General features: G+C 42.9%; 1 protein-coding gene across 1 annotated transcript in view; it reads left to right on the top strand.

Moving 5' to 3' along the window:
* Nucleotides 1-10839: 10839 nt before the first annotated feature.
* Nucleotides 10840-18450, top strand: part of Nxph1 (neurexophilin 1) — a 292761-nt gene continuing 285150 nt past the window's right edge. Inside the window, exons 1-2 of the mRNA XM_051177119.1 lie at nucleotides 10840-11104; nucleotides 11919-12082. Of these exons, the coding sequence (XP_051033076.1) occupies nucleotides 12029-12082 (54 nt within the window). The 5' untranslated portion in view covers nucleotides 10840-11104; nucleotides 11919-12028. The remainder of the gene's footprint in view (nucleotides 11105-11918; nucleotides 12083-18450) is intronic.

Below are 18450 nucleotides of genomic sequence, written 5' to 3'. Positions count from 1 at the left end.
AAATTCCAGAACTACAATTTTCATCAAATAAACAACAAATAGAATATTCACCAATTCTAAATGAAAAGGCTTGGAAAAATATTAGCAGTGTTATATTTTTATACAGAAAGTGACCATTGTAGAAGGGGAAAGAAGGGTAAAGAGGTTTTGTTGCCCTAAAATAACTGTGGGTTTTTCACATGCCTTAATATTTTGCCACCTATAAAATTTGTATTGCCCTCATGTTTTGTTGTTGTTTTTTGTTGTTTTTTTTGGATTGCATTCTTTAATGTGTGAGATGTAGGATAAAACCCTTCCATCCATTCATCTCTCTATTCATAATTATCACATGTCTTTAAGTATGATGCTATTTTGTTTCTCACTTACTTCTAATTGATTCTGAAAATTATAGGTAACAAATTAAACAGAAATTCCAAGTTGTTAAATTTGGTCCAACATTTAAAACAGTAAAGTCATATAAAAATAGTATTATTTATTGTAATTTCTGTATTGTAAATAGGACAAGAAAATATCCAGATACTGAGATGCAAGACTTGGAACATAAAATATGAACAATTTTAAAGCAAATAGCATAAGAATGAAATTTAAGTTCTTTATTGGTTACTTCATAAGAGGAAACAGGTCCTTGAAGAAGGTTTTCTAGAGAGGTGATATTATAATTTAAATGACAGGAAATGAAAAAGTATCAGAAACACTAAAAGTTAAAGTTTTAATAAGCTTACTTGTAAACATCTTTACAGATCAAATTGGAGGACTTGGAGGATAGAACCCTAATTACAAGTTGTTTAAGATCTAGAAAGGAGAACTGAGGACCTGGGCTGAGAAAGACAACAGAGAAAAATTTAGTTCACTATATACTTTGCATGTTCACTGTGGGTGTGAGCTATACAAAATCTTAAGGGGGCTGCTGCATCTGCCAAAGGAGATGCTGATTTGCCCTACCCAGAGCTTCTGCGTGAGGTGGAAAGCAGACATGACCAGAAGGAAACATTTATCATAGTAATGGTAAGTAAATGGGCAGGTCCTAAGCGTTGTTAAGTCAGGAGAAGAGATGCCAAGAAGAGTCCTGAAAGGAGGGTCTATTTTCACAAAGCTGCTGTTATCAAGGGTATCAAGTTCTTCCATCTTTTGCGGGTCATATTTCATTCACCAAAGTATTTGAAAGTGTTTGACTAAGTCACTCATTTCTCTCCCTTTCTTTCCACTCAGAACTCTGAGTGTCCATGCTCCATCTGCGTGGTCCAACCCACTGCCTCTACTTCTCCTAATGAAGAGCTCCAGGAATTCTTTCTTCCTTATCTATACCTGAGTAATAATTTTGCCTTCAAAACCACCATGAATGTGCTGGCAATATCCAAATTCATATTTTTACCTGAAATAATTCCTCTGAATTCTGGGTTCATTATATCCCTCCACGTGGATGTTTCATATGCATCTCAAAATTAATAGGCTCTAAGCTGAGACAGTGACTGCTTTTATTTGCATGCCTTCTTCACAGTTTTCATCGTCTCAGAAAAGGGTCCCTCTTTTCAGGTGCTCAGGGCCAAAACATTGTGAACAGTGTTTCTGGCACCCCATCTTCAATACTTCTTCAACAAACTAAGTCACACCCCTGCTTTTAACATAGCTCGGAGTCAGTTACTTCTCATCTCCTTATCTTCCATGTCATGCTACCAAGTCACTATGGCCTAATGTTTGGATTGCTTCAATGGCCTCTTGACTCTTTTTCAAGCGGTTGCTCTTGTCCTTCGGGGTTTTGTTGTTGTTGTTGTTTTGCTTTTTGAGACAGCCTTGCTACGTAGCCAGGCTGACCTTGAATTTGGGATTCTCTCGCTTTGCCCTGGGGATGCTGGAATTACCTTTCCCAGCTCAGCAGGTTCCTCTGAGACAGCATCTACAATAATTGTTAAAGTGTGAGTTTGAATGTGTCACTTCTCTGCCAAGCTTAAGGCACACTGTAACATCTTATCAAGACAAATTGTTTCAATGCCCCCAGCTGCTGCTCAGCCTGTCACTTCTGTTTTCTTCCCGTTGCCACCTCTTCCCGACTTACTCTTCCCTTGATAAAATACCACTCTCCTTGTCTCTCTAACCCGTGAAGTGTATCACTTCTTAAACTTTCCACGATTGCTTCTACTTGAAAAACTTTACTCAGAAATGTCTACATGGTGGACTACTTCATCTCCCTCAGTTTGCACCAATGTTAGCTTCACAAGGAGCAAGGAGACCATCGTCAGCCACCACACTTAAAATTGCTTCTGTATTTTCACTCTTGTGATTGTCTCCTGTACCTTTTTCCATTTTCCCTACAGAACTTCGCTCCATCCAATCGGCTATATATTTTAACTAATACCCTATGTATTGTCTGTCTCTGTTAGAATGTTAACTCCCTGTGACAAGTAACATGCTTACTTCTTTACTGCTGTGTCTGTAGTACCAAGAGCCATGGCTTATTTGGTTAATTGGCATTGAATTCCAATCAAGGAGAGCAACATAAGAGAGGATTTAAAGTTGGAATCAAACTAAAATGGTTGGAGGAATCGTAGTGCAATAGGCTGAAGCAAGTGTTCTCAAGAGTACTATGTTGCTATCCTTTCTAAAAAACATTTTATTTTCAATCATAGCATCCTTATATTTATAAAAATACAATGTGATATTACATGTATTCAATGTCCAGTAATTAAACCAAGTTGATTATGCCATTAGTCTCTTTTTCTTCTTTGTGGAGTAACTTATACATGCTTATAATATGCTTGATCAAATATATAGTCTTTATGCTTGGGATAAACAACTTTGACTAACAATTTCTACTGTAAGTAGTTCAATTGTTTTTCAAAATTCAAATCTATCACATTTGAAGGCAATTCTCAGAGTTTATTTGGATAATATTCCTCGGGATCACCTAGATATTTGTTAAAACATATCCCTTTAAAGGCATAGGGGGGCCAGCATGTGTTGTACATGAGGCTTCATACTAAGCACAAGCAGACAGAGTAAAGAAGAGACAGTCCCTTCGGTTGTAGAGCTCAGAGCAGCATGGTGGGGATTGTGACCCAAGTTATAAAAAATGGTCTCTGAGATACACAGTGATGAAGATAATACTTCCAGCCATGAGAAGAGAGAGGGTTGATGTTCCAAAAGACGCCTGGACCTGACAATGTGCCATACTGGTCTATGAGATGTACACAATCACAAAGAGATGCAACTATGAAGTGTAAAGGCTGTCTATGTGCATCAACACCGTGGGAGTCACTTAGGAGCTGTTAGTAGGTGAGTGTGTACATGGGGAGTGTGGTGTTAGTGATACTGCTGAGTTCGTCTTGAACAGTGTGTATCAGAGCAACAGTGCATCAAGGGTGTTGTCTGGTGGGTAGAGGGCTTAACCTTGTTATGTCAAAGATGGGGGTGGAAAGAAGAAGAACCTGAGTCTGGGGTGGTTAGTAGAAGTGAGCACAAGCAGAAGAAGGAACTGTTTAAAGAGGCTAGAAACAACATTTTCATGGTGCTAGTTCCTGATTCCACATAGAAGAAAGGGCACATGATCTGGGAAAGTGAAATGATGGCAGCATAGCCTAAGGTAGGGCTGAAGAGACTACAGGGATGTGATAGTAAGATCCACTGGTGCTGTCATATCGAGCATTTGGTCACAATAGAAGAAGGACTTCATAGTTTCCTTTTCACCAAAAATGTAATCTAAAACCTAAATGCTAGAAAGCTTAGTGCCCAGTTTCCCATTTAACTAGGCCCAGAGTCACTTGTAACAATAACAGGGCTTCTATGGCTTTCCTCCCTCCGTTTCCCTTTTCCTCTGGGCTCATGGCCCAGGACTAGGTGGGGACTGACAGCAATAAAGCTTGCTCATGACAGTAATCTGTAAAGTGCCCTGAAACAGTGACATTCTCTCTGGGATGCTCCTGTGCAGACCATAGCTGGGGTTTAAAGATGCTGGATAAATTTTGGTAACATGCTCACTTGGCCCTGGGTAGGAGAAGTAATGAGTTGAGTCACTGAATAACACATTCAGCCAAGTACCCACCAAGCTACTGATCCTGAGAAGATTTTCTGAGGATTTGGAGGACTGAGGTCCAGACCTCCCTATCTTGAAACTGCTTTCATTCATTTCACTGATTTGATATTACCTGACTTGCTGTTCTCAAATCTCTGATAAGCTCATATTTCCTTTTTTGTCTGTCTGTCCCTCTCTCAAGGTATTTAGCTCATGCTTGAAAATGGCCTTGAACTAATTACCCTCTTGAGTGCTGAGATAAGATGTGTTCTTTTCTAGGAGGTGAACAAAGCTGTTTTCTGGACATTTAGCTGTGTTTGAACATTTAGTACAATGAAACTGACTGTCTAGCAGAGAAGACAATTGTATAAACAATATGGTGCACATGAATTGATAAGATGCTTAAGGCACAAAACCTTGAAGAAAGTGGAGTGGGCTGTAGCTGATGTTTGAGAAGTAAGTTCACCTTAGAGCTGTGGTTTTCACAATGCTGCTATCCTTCAATGCAGTTCCTCAAGTTTTGGTGACCCCTAACCATAAAATTATTGTGTTGCTACTTCATAACTGTAATTTCGCTATCGTTATGTCATAATGTAAATATCTGATATGCAGTCCTTGAAGGGGCTGCTCCCCACAGATTGAGAACTGATGACCTAGAGGTTGGTTGAGAGGAATCTAAGCAAAGGAAAGAAGGTGCCAAGCTGAGACACAAATTTGTGCTAGAAATTCTAAAGATTTTGTGGCCAGGGAATGTGAGGTTTGTAGTTGAGGAGAGGCTGGGGTTGACAGGGGATGAAAGAGAAGTGGATAGAGGTCAGGTTGTAAGTAGCCTTCTGGCCTCTTGGGAGCTTGACATTATTCTCTAAGTTTAGGAAGAACTTTACATACCTATGTGATGTGAATACATCTTGGTCTTTGCAGGTAAAGACAGTGCATGTATGGATACAGATGATGAAAATGGGCAAGGCCAGTTAGTAGGCCACTGCCAACACAGTTGATTCAGGGTACCAACCTAAGTGAAGACAGTATCAGGAATACAGAAGAGAGAAGATAATGTGAGACATAAGTAGGACTAAGCTTGAGAAGTGTTGGAGTGTGGAGAACATAAAGAACAAAAAATGAGTTAGGGGATCTGACATACAAGCTCTCTAGGAAATGCTGTTAGTCTTAACTAGTCATCGTTGGGTGTGATAGTGCTGAATACGACTTTAAAACCTGGACAGTTAAAAAGTAAATAAAAACTTAATTTTTAAGTATACATGATGGCAGATCAGCTTGGTAGGTCTGCCTCAGCTAATGTGTCACTTCTGGTCTGTTTCATTTGTGTGGTTTGGATATGACTCTCTCCCTGTGTGATGAATAAAGGAGCATGTTCTTCTTAAGCTGAGAAAGAGAGAGAATGCATATTGAAACCAACTATGTTGAGAGGTTCTTTATGATCCATTAATGAGAGAGAGAGAGAGAGACAGAGAGAGAGAGAGAGAGAGAGAGAGAGAGAGTAGAGATTAGCCCTTGGCGAAGTCTCATAGGTTTAGCAATAAAATAACACCAACAAATAGAATTATGTTGTCAGTGTAACAAAATAAGGTTGTGTTTTAGTCATGTTAATTTTTAATATCTCTGGGACATCTGAGTGAGCATGTAGACAATTGAATTGCTGAAGGAAAATATCAGAATTGGACTTAGGAACTTGGTTGTAACTGGATATTAACAGTCATAAAACTGAAACGGTTAAAAGACAGGGTTGTCTTCTCAGGGCAAAAGGAGAAACAGAATTACTGACTGAGTCTTGGAGAGGGCAAGTGTCTAATGGGGGAAGATCAGTGAATGGACAATATGAAAAGGAATGGCTGGAGCCTCAGCTGAAAAACATGCCAAATAGTAGCACTGAAATCAAATAAGTAGGGCAGTTACAAGATATAACTATGTATAGTAATGGTCCAGGCACCCTCAGGGCTGAATCAACCTCATTGGGGGGGGGGGAAGAATGAAGAAAATACATTTGCCTAATCTTATAGGTTTCCTTTCAAAACTAAATTCTTGGTTCAAGTTCAAAGGCTCACCAGAGACACTGTGGAATTAAAAAAACCCAAGTGGATAGTTCCTGGTAGATATGGGTACTGTTCCATGGTAGCCATGATACTTCTGAGAAATGCAATTTTTGATACATTATGTCATCCATTTAACACAAAATTTGATGTGAAACCATTTTACTTCGAATTTTAAGAAAACATACATTATTACTAAAACTAAAAGCAGAAAAAATGATATATGATTTTTATGACATTGTCCCCAAAGTTAATCCGAGTGAAATTCTAGAATACCTTCATTTATTTAATGTCAAATGGGATATTAAGAGGTTGTTGCTTCCTTATAAAATCCCTATTTAAATAAGATATAAGAATGCAAATATAGTCTTATTTCTATATTTTAGTTAAAGTAGCTTTTATTGCCTGTCTATGTCATTCTGTTTAAGGTTTTGGTTTCATATTGTCTAATCAGAACAAAGGCTGGAGCAATTGATGTTTCAAAAAAATTTAGGTTTGTTAGATGATATATATATATATATATGTGTGTGTGTGTGTGTGTGTGTGTGTGTGTGTGTGTGTGTGTGTGTTTTCAGGCTCAGTTTTGGCTTCTTGTTGCCACAAGACTGGGCACCCATTGTTCTTACAACTTCTCCTTTGTCTACATGGTTGGGAGTTCTAGTGTTCTTTCTAGTTGAAAGGAAATGCTATATTTTGCTTTGTTCACAGAACATTGACTGTCAAGTTCTTTGTCTTAATGATTCTGCTTTAGGGAACTGTCAGTTAATCTCTGGGGGGACCATTATGACAAATTTCTGTAATTAGATTATGATGCAAAGGTTTGTTTAGCCACAATATTAAAAAATATAATTATGATTTTGGGGGGTATGACCTCAATCTTTCCATCTTGTACATCCGACTTCCCTTTCAACGTTGGCTGTCTTTAATTTCTCTTATTGTATTCATTTTCTTTTTAAACTTTGTGAGCATAATTAAAATTAACCTACCTTTGAGAACTCTCAGCCCTCACTCACACAGCAGAAAAAATGAAATATGGATACAAAGACTGAGCATATAAATTACTTCTAAAAAGAAAAATGCCTTTTACACTGAGCTTTTGATTTTCTTTAAGTTTTCTTCCTTTCTAGAATTTGATGGCTATTTTTTGTCTCTAGTCCAGTGATCTTGTTATTAAAGCATTCTTGTAATGGTAACATAGCTAGCATGCCTCACAGTTATTAACTAAATTCGACTACATTGAAATATAAAATACCCTAAGCTGGTATTTTAAAAAACAAAAAACAAAAACAAAAACACTTTTCAAATGATCCTTCTTTATCTTAGTAAAACACCTTGGGGGTGTGGAGGAGCCAGAGGGTTTCTTAGTTACCTTGGGTGACATTTAGAAATTGTGAAAAACAGATAGAAATAGCTTTGCCTCTTTTGTAACAAATATTCATACATATAATAAGGATGCCACTCTGAGTGCAGCTTCTCATAAATCAATGACATTAAAAACATGTGCAGAACAATTTATATGAGAATGTGGTATGATTAATACAATAGAGTCAACCCTTGACCTAGAGAAAAGGTTATAAGGATGAGGCAGGAAAGAAATGCATAGAAAACTGATTTAAACCCACAAACACCCCGAGCCTCATTGGAGTGTGTTGAACAAAATAATTTTCTTTTACATTGTTAATATTCTTGAAAATAATAAAACATACAATCACTTTTGTGACATAGTTAAGTTTTTACAAACAGCTATGACTTCCTGTATGATTACATGAAATAGCATAAAGGCCTTTTAATTATTATCTAACCTTACTTCCTCATTAGAAAGAGAGACCAGGGGACTCTCTGGGCACTGCTTAAGGCTGCATAACATGAAAACATCAGCTTATACAAAATTTATGATAAAAATGATACAGCTTTATATTTTTGGTGTTATTAAGAAAAGATAGGTATAACTCCATGCTTTTTACAAAAAAATATATGTAATCTGGCTTGAAGCTTAAACAAGATCACAGCTGGGTGCTTCATAATTGTTTTCTGTTTTACTTGGATTTGGGGTAAAATTTGATATTCATTGTGTTTTAAGATAAGTTTTAGGACTTATTTTTGAGATATGTATTACTTAAATAGAAATAAGTTTTACACCAGTCTTTATACATTTGACCAAGTAGACTTGGGGGGGGGGTAAAAAGTGATGGTTATGATTTGAAGAGGTTATAATATACAGAGGAATAGTGTGATTTTCAAAAGGACTCCTAGCATAAAGTAAGTCTGAAGAATCAAGTACCATTTTTTTTTTCTTTTTCTGGGAAGTCATTATTTTTGTGCATTGTGAGTACTGAAGATCATATGAGAATCATGTTCTTGTCTTTTGTTTTTAAAGCAAGCAACAGGCAGGCAGGTGAAGATGACATCTTTGTGTCATTGAAGCAATCTCACAGAAACGATTATGGGCTCCAGATAGTTTTCTGATTAAGGAAATTACTTCTATGATGACATGAAAATTGATATACTCTTATTTTATATCCCAGGCCAAATGGCTTGTAGGATCTTCTAACAGTAAATACCAGGACAGCAATTCTCAGTTCATTAACATAAAAAGTCTCCTTGGCACCCCACCTGTCATAGAACAAAGTGTCTGGCCATTTCTCATGGCTGGGTTCCTGTGGTGCTTTTCTTAAATAATCAGCCCCATTCAGGCAGAGACTTTAAGGTCCCTGATCTATTTCACAAGTATTATTATTATTTTTTTTTGAACAGCTGAGTGGCTGCTTAAAGTGGAATATTTTTGAAGAAAGTTCAGAAAAAGAGCTTGGTATATCCCAAAGCTGGCTTTCTTCATTTGTGTTTCCCAAAGGCCAGAGAAAAGTCCAGCTATGACAGACAGCAGTGTGCTTGGGCACCCAGCAGAGCATCTACTCCTGCTCTCTACTGCAGCCTGGGCGGACCTTGGAGCCTGTCTTACAAGTGGCCACTGTATTTAGAATGAGAGGGGAACCGGTCATAACCTTGTCCTCATTTTGACCCTTCAGCACCAGGTATAGAGGTTGTCATACTTCAGTTTTTCTTCTTTAAATTTTATAAAACATAAAATTCTATTAAGTGGAAAGATCCAAGTCAACATTGAACCCAGACAATATACCCACCCATGTGTATTATTTTAAGAGGGTTTTCCAGAGTCCTTATTAGAAGGCATGCTTCACTCTCTTACTCTGCCCCCAATGAATTCCAATGATCACTAGTGGCAAGGTACACTTTTTGAAATTAGGAGAGCTTTCTCTTTAAAAAAGGTGTTCCCAGTGGGAAAAATTACTACAGGCCTCGAAGCATAGGGACATCTGTCCTGAGATGGGATCTAATTTGCAGGATTTTGGAGGGATCTGATTCTCAGAGGGCACCCTCTTGCCTCTGCTAATGAGGATGGGACTTCTGTTGATTGTCACTGCTGTGTTTTGAGGGTAGCCTGTGCTCACTAGAATTCATCCCGTGGTTACCATGTCTACGGGCACATTGAGCCTGGCTCTGAGGGAATGGAATAGAATCCACTGAGCCTGGGGTGTCCAAGAGCCATACTTGTGGGAAAGAAACTCCAAAGCTCATTAAAACTCACGATTCTATTTTCATGCCATGCACCCAGGCTCTGGAGGTAAATTTCGACACAGTTCCTGCAGGTTACTATCAAAATATTATCCTGCAATTATGTATCACTCAACATGGGGAATACAGAGAATGAGTGAGGAAAAATTTGAAATAAAGGTAAAAAGGTGTTGGGAGACAGAGATTATCCAGGGGAGGGAAGGAGGAAGAGAGGAGGAGAGAGAGAAAGAGGGGAGAGATAGGATATAGAAGACTAGTCCCCCTTCTTGCTTTGCCCAGCCAGTGCAGAAGAGTCCAGAGAGTCCAAGGTCGTACAGTCCTCTCTGCTTGCCTCTCATGCTGAATGGCTGGCAGTCCACAGCATCCCCGCCTCTGGCCACCGCAGCCACAGGTTTAGGGTTCTGGCAGCAGCGCCCCTCCCGGAGCCAGCAGGGTCTCCCTACATTGTTCTGTACCCACCGCTGCCCCGTGCACCTCCCTGCCTCACTTCTCTCCGCTCCCCAGGAGGTTACTCTCTTCCCTCTGACCCCTTCCCCCAAGGGGGCGCTTCTGCCACCAGAGACGCAGCAGGAGTCATTTCTCCCCCAGGGCCGGGAGGCCCGCAGAGAGCCTGAGAGCGGGATCTATTTACATGGTGTATTAGGTAGTCTTTGAGGAACCGTTTACCCACGTGCCAACGTAATTGTCGGTGGCCGGACTGTAGGCATGACCAGCCGCCTGCTGGAGGAGAAACCCACTCAGGGCGGCGCGCTGAAACCGCGCTCTGCGGAGCGTCCCCCCGTGGCCGGGCAGGACCTCGGACAGCGCCCACCACGCCAGTCCCTTGCGGGCTTTGGGACTGTAAAGCCTTGCTGGTAAGGCTGCAGCTGTTTCTAGCGCTTGCAGCTTCCAAATTCTCGCCACCACACCCCTCCTTCGGAAACTGGGACTCATCGCGCCTGTTGTGTGGCTTTCTTTTTTTCTTCCGAAAGGCCCGCCCGCGTCTTATCGCTCAAGTTCAAGTCCGGAGGACTTGCCCAGTCTCCTCCCCTTAAGTCATTCTCCATCCTCTGGCAACCGCTGAAAGCTGGGAGTCTTGGGCTGCTGGTGTCAGTGCCAGCACAGGCAGTCCGGGTCGGTCGAGTGCAGCAGCCCGGCGCATTCTTCTCTCTCCCTCCCTTTCAATCTTCCTCTGTCATCTTCTCTACCTGCCCCTCCTTCTTTTGCCTCTTAAGTTTCCTGCACCGGGAGCCCAACTGTGCCAAGCCTAGACTCCCGCGGACCAATCCGGATCGCGACCCCGGCACTGGGACAACGACTCCGCCAAGGCTGGACGAGGCAGCTGGACCCGTCCTCGCCCGAGCATGGAGACGGAGATCCGGGGAGGGCACGTCCCGGGCGCTGGAGACGCCAGGCCGTAGTAGCTCCTCCATGGAGCCTGTTCAGAGCGGTCCTTGCTCGCTGCATTCAGACTTGTGCGGTAAGTACCGGTCGTCTCCACTGTTCCTAGCAGGGACACCTTGGGGCAGGATGGTCATCACCAGAAAAGGGCACCGAGGTGGAACTCTAGTTGGGCATAGAGCACGTCTGATAGGTGACCCTCAGAGTTCCATGCAGATTTCCACTGTGGAAGTTAGTAACTACTGGCTGTACCCCTTGGCTTAAAAAGTAGTGCTAGAGATGTGATTGTGGTTGTCTATCTCTGTGTTACAGGGAGCTCAAATGGGTAAACTGAACATCGCTTTCCTGTATGCAAATTGCACCCCCTTCCCCCACCCCCATTTCACCCGCACCTAATCCGGGTCAGTTCTACCTACCGGTTTCGCTGCCCGGGTCCCCCTCACTCAATCTTTTGCTCGCTCGCTTTTGCTATCTCTTTCTGCTGCTGTGTACATGTATGAACCCTGCCAGGGCTGGCGGAGAACCAGCCGCCGCCTTCAGTCCCAGCCTCCAGCCTGTCAAACCGTAGGGCAGGTCTGGTTGCTAGAGACAGTTGGACTCCTAACCAGCCTGTGAGCGGCTCTCTGTGTGCCTAACCTTCTCCGGCCTCAGCCATCCCGGCACCGGCACCGGAGACGCGCCGGGAGCTGAGAGCCCCTCTGCTACCGCTCAAGCCCGCCCGCCTGCGGACCGCACTCGCTTGTTTCTGGAGCTGGATTGACTCGCTTTTCAAATCTTCGTGCCCTTTCCCAGCCCTTTGGCTCCATCACTCTACACCGAGACCCCCTTTCCCGCTTTGATCACCAGCCTTGTCCGTGTGTGGTCATGGGATGTCTAATTTCATTTGTGTCTAGGCTGCTGAGAGCGCTCCCTGATCTGTAAAGTGGATGCCAGGTGGATCTATGTTTTTGAAGGAACAAAGACTCAGCCAAGGCACCGCCAAGGAAGTTTGAGAGGAGGGAGGATGCAGGCTGCGTGCTGGTACGTGCTTCTCCTCCTGCAGCCCACCGTCTACTTGGTAAGTCTTGAGCGGTCCAGCGTCTTTAAGATTCCACCTAACCGGAGGCCAAGCACCGGGGGGGGGGGGGGGAAGGGGGGCGCGCCAGTTTTGTGAGAGCTGTGCACCCAGAGACAGTGGGAGAAGTTTGGGAAGCCATTCTTTGGATTTCTGCTGGAGTTCTCGGGGCTCTCAACCCCATTTCTTGCTTCATTCTCCTCATCTCCTGATCACGATATTTTAAAAACCGCGGCTAGCGTACCCTACACTTCCAGAAACCAGAGAGGCAGTGGGACAGGATGCCTTGATGATTCCGAGGAAGGAGAAAAGTAGTGGGAAGGGTGTGTGAAACTCTTGACTGCCGTTCTTCACCCACCTAGTTTAGATGAAAGGGGTGGAGGTGAAGTCGAAGATGAACAGGGATCTGCCCACTGCTCGCTCCCCTCCCCCCTCCAATCCCGGCCCCAGTTTGGATTTGTGGTACATGAAGAAGTGCAGTTAACTTCCTGTGACTTACAGGCTTGCAGCGGGTGTAAGTTTATCCACCAGACACAGGTCAGAGATACATCTCTAAACATACGATCTTCTGTCTCCTTCCAAGCGCTAGTTTCCCTCAAATAAATGAACCTCAGTTTTAATGTGGGGTTTCTTTTTAGGAAATGGCAGGCCTTGCCACTAGGGAGAGAATCCCACCCATTGGCTCTGTCCGGGTCCCCCCCCCCCCAGAAACAATTTTCTGAAATTTGGACTCGACAGTCTGAGAACAGGCGCAGGGCGAATCGCTTTGTGGGGTTTGGGAGTTATGGCCATTACTGCGAGCCTAGGAGAGTTTGATTTTTCTGGTCTGATTTCTCAGAGGGTCAGGGCCACTTGCAAAATTCAGCCTGCAAAATTGAGCCTAGTGCAGCGAACCCCGGGGTTGATCCCGGGCCGCGGAGTGCACAGAGAACTCAAGGTGTTCTGGCAGGGGCGAGGAGCGAAGGCGCTGCAGTAGCGGCAGTTTTCTAGCCCGGCTGGATAAATGGACTAGGTGTGGTGTCTTTTATTCTCGAGAACTTCAGAAACCACGAGCTTGGAAGCAGTAGTGTACGATTCCTGAAAATGGCCGTGTTTTTCGGCCTTTGCTCTCCCTGAGACCTCAGGACGGAGAGTTCTGTGAATCCTGTACATGTACGCGCGCGCCTGTGTGTGAGTTAAGTGTATTTACCCGGTTCCGGCTTCCGGCTGCATCTCAAGAACCCTCAGTGTTGCTAGTCTTTGCACCTTTCTCGCCCGACTGTTACAGAAGCAGACGCCAGAGGGCGCTGCGGATCAATGTCCTCGCCCACAGGACACCTTGGGGGTAAACAGGTGAAAGCAGGGGCAGCCAATCCTAAAGAACGGCTTTTCTGACTGTTGCGGGTCCGTGCTTTCCTCAGCAGAAAGCAAACCGAATGCAAAAAGAATGTCCTCCCTATTGCCCACCTTTCGTCATTGACGCTCCCACCTGTGTTGACATTGAGGACCCGGAATCGGAGGGCGGAAAGTTCCACCAAAGGACACACAGCATTTTGTATTGGGTGAGGTGGGAGGTAGTGAAAGAGAAAGGCGAAAGTCGCAGGGGAGGGACGCCAACAAGCGTGCAGCGTGCCTGTCCTCTCCGCACACCTTTAGGAATGATTTGAACCTCAGGACTGCCCCTATGTCCCTGGCCTGTGCTTACACAGACACAGACACACACAGACACAGACAGACAGACAGACAGACACACACACACACACACACACACACACACACACACACACACACACGGCCAGGGCTCTAGGCTATGGTGCAGTTTATTGCTTGAAGCAAGTATTTCGATAGTCTGGAAAATAATCTATCAAAAGCGGAAGTGAAATCAATACGTTGTGTTAAATTTTAAATGTGTGTGTTGGCAGTTAAACCGTTTTCTACTCATTACAACAACAGTGCTGGATTTATTTTAATGCGCAGCGTTCTCAACAACAAGCGCATTAATTCTCCTTTAATTGTAAACTGGGAGCATTTGAAAACCATTCAGTGTGCAAATTATGCTGATTCAATTACCGTTTAGTTACAGACTTCATTACCTGAATGCCTTTTGGCAATACAGAGAAAGGAGACAATTTTTCCAATTTCACTGAAAACAATACGAAATGTGAACAATAAAACAGGGAAGGCGATTTAGGAGTCCATTCTTTTCTCTCCCATCTAAAGTTGTTTTGTGTGTCGGGGATTAGAAACCACACACACCACCGAAACAAAAGACTGGTGGCTGTGACCCAAGACAGTATTCCAGGGATTGCAACCCCATAACTATTTGCCAGGAAAATTCCAGGCTGTTTTCCTGGAGGAGGAAGCTGACTTTTCTCATAAAGATGGGTTTCAAAGGATGAATTGGGCAGTTAATGTTAGGGTGTTTTTAGGTAAATGAAGAAGTAGGGAGTCTTGATTAAAACTCTGAAGCAATGAACAGATGAAAATACGACAGCACGCCTTTTCATTACTTGCATTAAACACCAGCTACAGCAATGGAACCAAGCATCTATTTGTGACTTTACCCCAGAACATGTGAGCCCTTTGCAAAATCCTGCAACAGATGCACACAGGTTATCAGCAGCAGAACCAAGTTAAATTCCAAGAAGGCAAGGTGGCAACAAACAACAAACAAACAAACAAACAAAAATCCATTATTTCATTTTTTCATTGACCAGTCACAAGCTTCTGTGGATTGCACCATCAGTTAAATGACTGGAGACCACTTTGTGGCTTGCCTCCTAGCCAGCATTGCCAGTACACCTTTCCTTTATGGGTGAAGGATCTCGGTCATGTTTCTTAAGCAACTCCCACAGTTTGAGCAAGGCTTGTTTAGATATCTTCTGTACAGAAAGAGTTTAGACTACAGTTTATAGAACTCGAATTAACATGTTTCTGTTTTTTGAGAAATCTCTGGCAAATCAGTGTTTCATACATCACAATCAGCATGTGGGTAAAATTCTCTCAAAGCCTGCTTTTTGGCTCAGAGGTCTCTCTGAATGCCTGTCCTAAGTTATGGATTTTGGTTTTTATTTACCGTGTGTTTATTGAGAGTCAGGTCTCTTGTTTCAATACCAGAAGCTCATTTTTGTATTGCAACAGGAAACTGATTACAGGCATGTCTGTAGATCTACCTTCTGAAACCCATTATCTTGAATTCCCAAGTTTCGACACTGGGCAAACTCCTATCAAAAGAGGTGGGGTCAGGAGACCATCTTTTAAAAGTAAATGTAAGGAAAATTGCTGTTTACTAAATGTTATGCATTTTGTATTTAAACACCTGATCAATAGGAGGAAACCTATGGTGTGATTTGTTATTTTTATTAAAGTTCTACAGGTTTTATTCTCTATCAGTTCTGGACTGATCCAGGATATTTTGAATATGAGATAATGAGATAAGCAGACTGACTATAGCATTTAAGCTGAATCAAAGTGCACACTGGGTAAAGGGGACAGATGTAGTTTCTTGTTTTTAAAAAGTAGGGAGTAGGGGTTATAAACTGATTGATTCCCAGAGGATTGAGCTGAAGACCATATCAGGAAACAGGGAGAGGTTCTCCCAGTAGAAAATGTGGCACTTTATTTGGGGTAATACTCAAATGGTGAAGTGAGTCTGATAGTGTTCTTGGGCATGCAAAGAAAAGTTACTTAGAATTTGAGTTCAGAGTATCTGACAAAAGATGGATGTTGTTATTACAATCATTTGTACATTCATAGCACTATTCTTATGAAGAGGGCCCAGCAGTTTTGCTAGGAATTACAATAGCTAATAAAAATTGGTTGCATTCTCAACCAAAATAGGCAAGAATTGGAAAACATTTCCCAACCATACATTTTAGTTATCTATCTGCATGAATTTAATTTTCTTTCTTTTTCTTTTTCTCTTTTCTTTCTTCCTTTTTTATTTGTGATGTGACTTCTACATCAGTGTTTAACTGAGTTTAAAAAATATTGAATATATCAGTGTCTCTACTTCCAAATTGTTAGCAGGTAAACCATTAGGTGAATTTAACTAAACATAAAGGTGGCTGTTAGGGACTATGAAGGCTGAAGGGAAAGCAGGAGAACAGGCACCCAGATCTGGTCTAGTCTTTAAACTAGGTCTGTATACTTCCTGTCCTTTGGAGCATGAGTTAGCTGCTCACTGAAAAGCTCTCATCCATTTGAAATTATTCTATACAGCAGATAACAATAGCTACCCATTCGTGACTAAGGTGTTTTCTGTAAAAGATTGCTTGTGGAGGCAGCATGAAAAATTCTTTAGGCCAGTTTTTCTCCCTTTTCTGCCCCTGAGCACACCTGCAGACACAGGCTCCAGCTCAGATAGTTTGAGGAGCTTACACCTCAGTAGCACAGCAAGATGTCTACTCAGTCCCAAGGTGCTCTCCAGGCCTTTGCAGGACACAGAGAGGCCCCAGCTACTGCTTCCTGGTACTTTCTCAACAGGCTCAGCCCTGGCTTGGCCTGGGAAACAGCTCTTGGAAGTGTGAGAAGCAGTTGGGTAGTTCACTCCTTTGTCCTATTTACAGGAATATTGTGGCCTTGGGCCTTGTAGTGATAGCTAAGACACTGCCTTCCATATTGGGACAGGAGGTAGAGGAAACCAGAATTTCACCAACTCTTGTCAGCAGTATGTTCCCAGAAAGCTATTAAATTTGCGGCTCCTTTTGTGGGAGGCTGATTTCTATTCGGCTTTGAATTGTTGATGGCTATTTCCCCCTTAATGAAAATGTTGTCTGGGTGAAAAATATATCCGGTGGAAGGGAAATTGGTTGATTTTTTTTAAGATAGGTGCCCAATGTCCTACTTTTCTACCCGCGGGAAGATTTTCTGCAGACAACAAAAATTGACAGCATTGTCCGGGTAATAACCACTGTCGACAATATTTTCAAAAGGTCATTTGAGTGATGAAAGCATATGGATATTGCTTTTTCAAATAAGCAATTCTCTGTCCTGGTCTCTCTTGGTTTTATAAGGGGTAGGGAATGGGGTTGGGAGCAGCTAGGGAGAAAGGGCCACATGCTGGCACAGAGGTACCTGCTTCCTGTTAGCCCAGTCCTGGAACACTGAAGTGTTTGTTGCCTTTAGGCTGGAGTTTCGGGATCTGAACAGACCTCCAATGAAGTCCCCCAGTGCGGTGTTGGTATAGAGAGTCAAAGAGGAATCCCAGGAAAGAGCAGTAACATGCCTTGCACGCCTCTGCCCTTACAGCAGGACAGCGCAAGCTCTGTAAGTTTGTGGGCTTTCAAGCAGCAGGCTAGAAAGTGCGCAATCTTTTTTTTTTTTTTTTAAACAGAATGTCTAGCTTTGAATCAGTTCAAGAAAGTTCCCTTGGGACAATTCTGTCTTCTTGAAGCTTCAACTCTCATTTTAAGACCTAACAGTTGTCACCCTTTTAATTAAAGGGAGGCGGGTAAATCTGCTAGCCGGCGCCGTCGGGTCAGCGGCTTCTGTGGGCTGCAGAGTCCTAAGGCGGGTCCGCTGTCGCCTCCCGCCGCCTTCTCGAGTCACGGTTCATCCAGGCCCGCCTCTAGTTTGCTGGAAGTTGCGATCCTGATTTATCCGCTAGTCAAGTTCGAGATCAGCTCCTTTTCACGGTGTCAGCACTAACCCCTCCCGGAGCTTGGTAAACACACCGCACTCATTTTTTTTTTCTGCTGCAGATTGGCATGTTGACGACTCTGCTTGAAGGAATGTGACAATAAAGTGGGGAACCAAAGCTTGGCAAGCACTTAATCAAGGATAAAAAAGGTTCCGCTGTAAGGATGTCACTCAATTTATTGTGAAAGTCGAATGAATTACGTTTAATGAAAGTGCTCCCCAGATGAATATTACCAGCAATTTCCTGAGTTGGCTCTGTCAGCTTGAGATGAGGAAATGCCAACCCAGATCAGAAAAGAGCGCCTGTCTCAATTACTATGCAAGCTTTCCAAGAGCGGCTTTTTATTGAGATGATATGTGTTGGCGGCTTCTTCGAGCCCCCTGCATGCACCCAAGAACATGTTTGTTTATTTTTCAACTTCGCGTCGTCTGCCCTTCCCCTTACTGGCTGTTGTTAAAACTTCTGATGAGCTTGCTGTCTCTCTGCTGCCTGCTGCAAACCTAATCACCTACTCTGTAAACAGATTTTCTAGTGTACTTTATTTACTGTGGAGGTGGGAGCTTGTGTGTGTGTGTGTGTGTGTGTGTGTGTGTGTGTGTGTGTGTGTGTGTTGTGGGCTGGGGTATACAGAGAATTTCCTTATTGGCTTCCCTTTACCGTTGAAAGCCCCCCATCTCATCTAGTCTGGAGCTCTGGAGGGTGGAAATCGACGAGTTGTTGGGAGTCCCGGCAATGAAACTGAGAGCTGAGA

The sequence above is a fragment of the Phodopus roborovskii genome, unplaced genomic scaffold, assembly GCF_943737965.1.
Source record: "Phodopus roborovskii unplaced genomic scaffold, PHOROB, whole genome shotgun sequence".
Lineage (NCBI taxonomy): Eukaryota > Metazoa > Chordata > Mammalia > Rodentia > Cricetidae > Phodopus > Phodopus roborovskii.
Note: the sequence above shows the minus strand (reverse complement) of the source record. Positions and strands in the feature narration are given on the sequence as shown.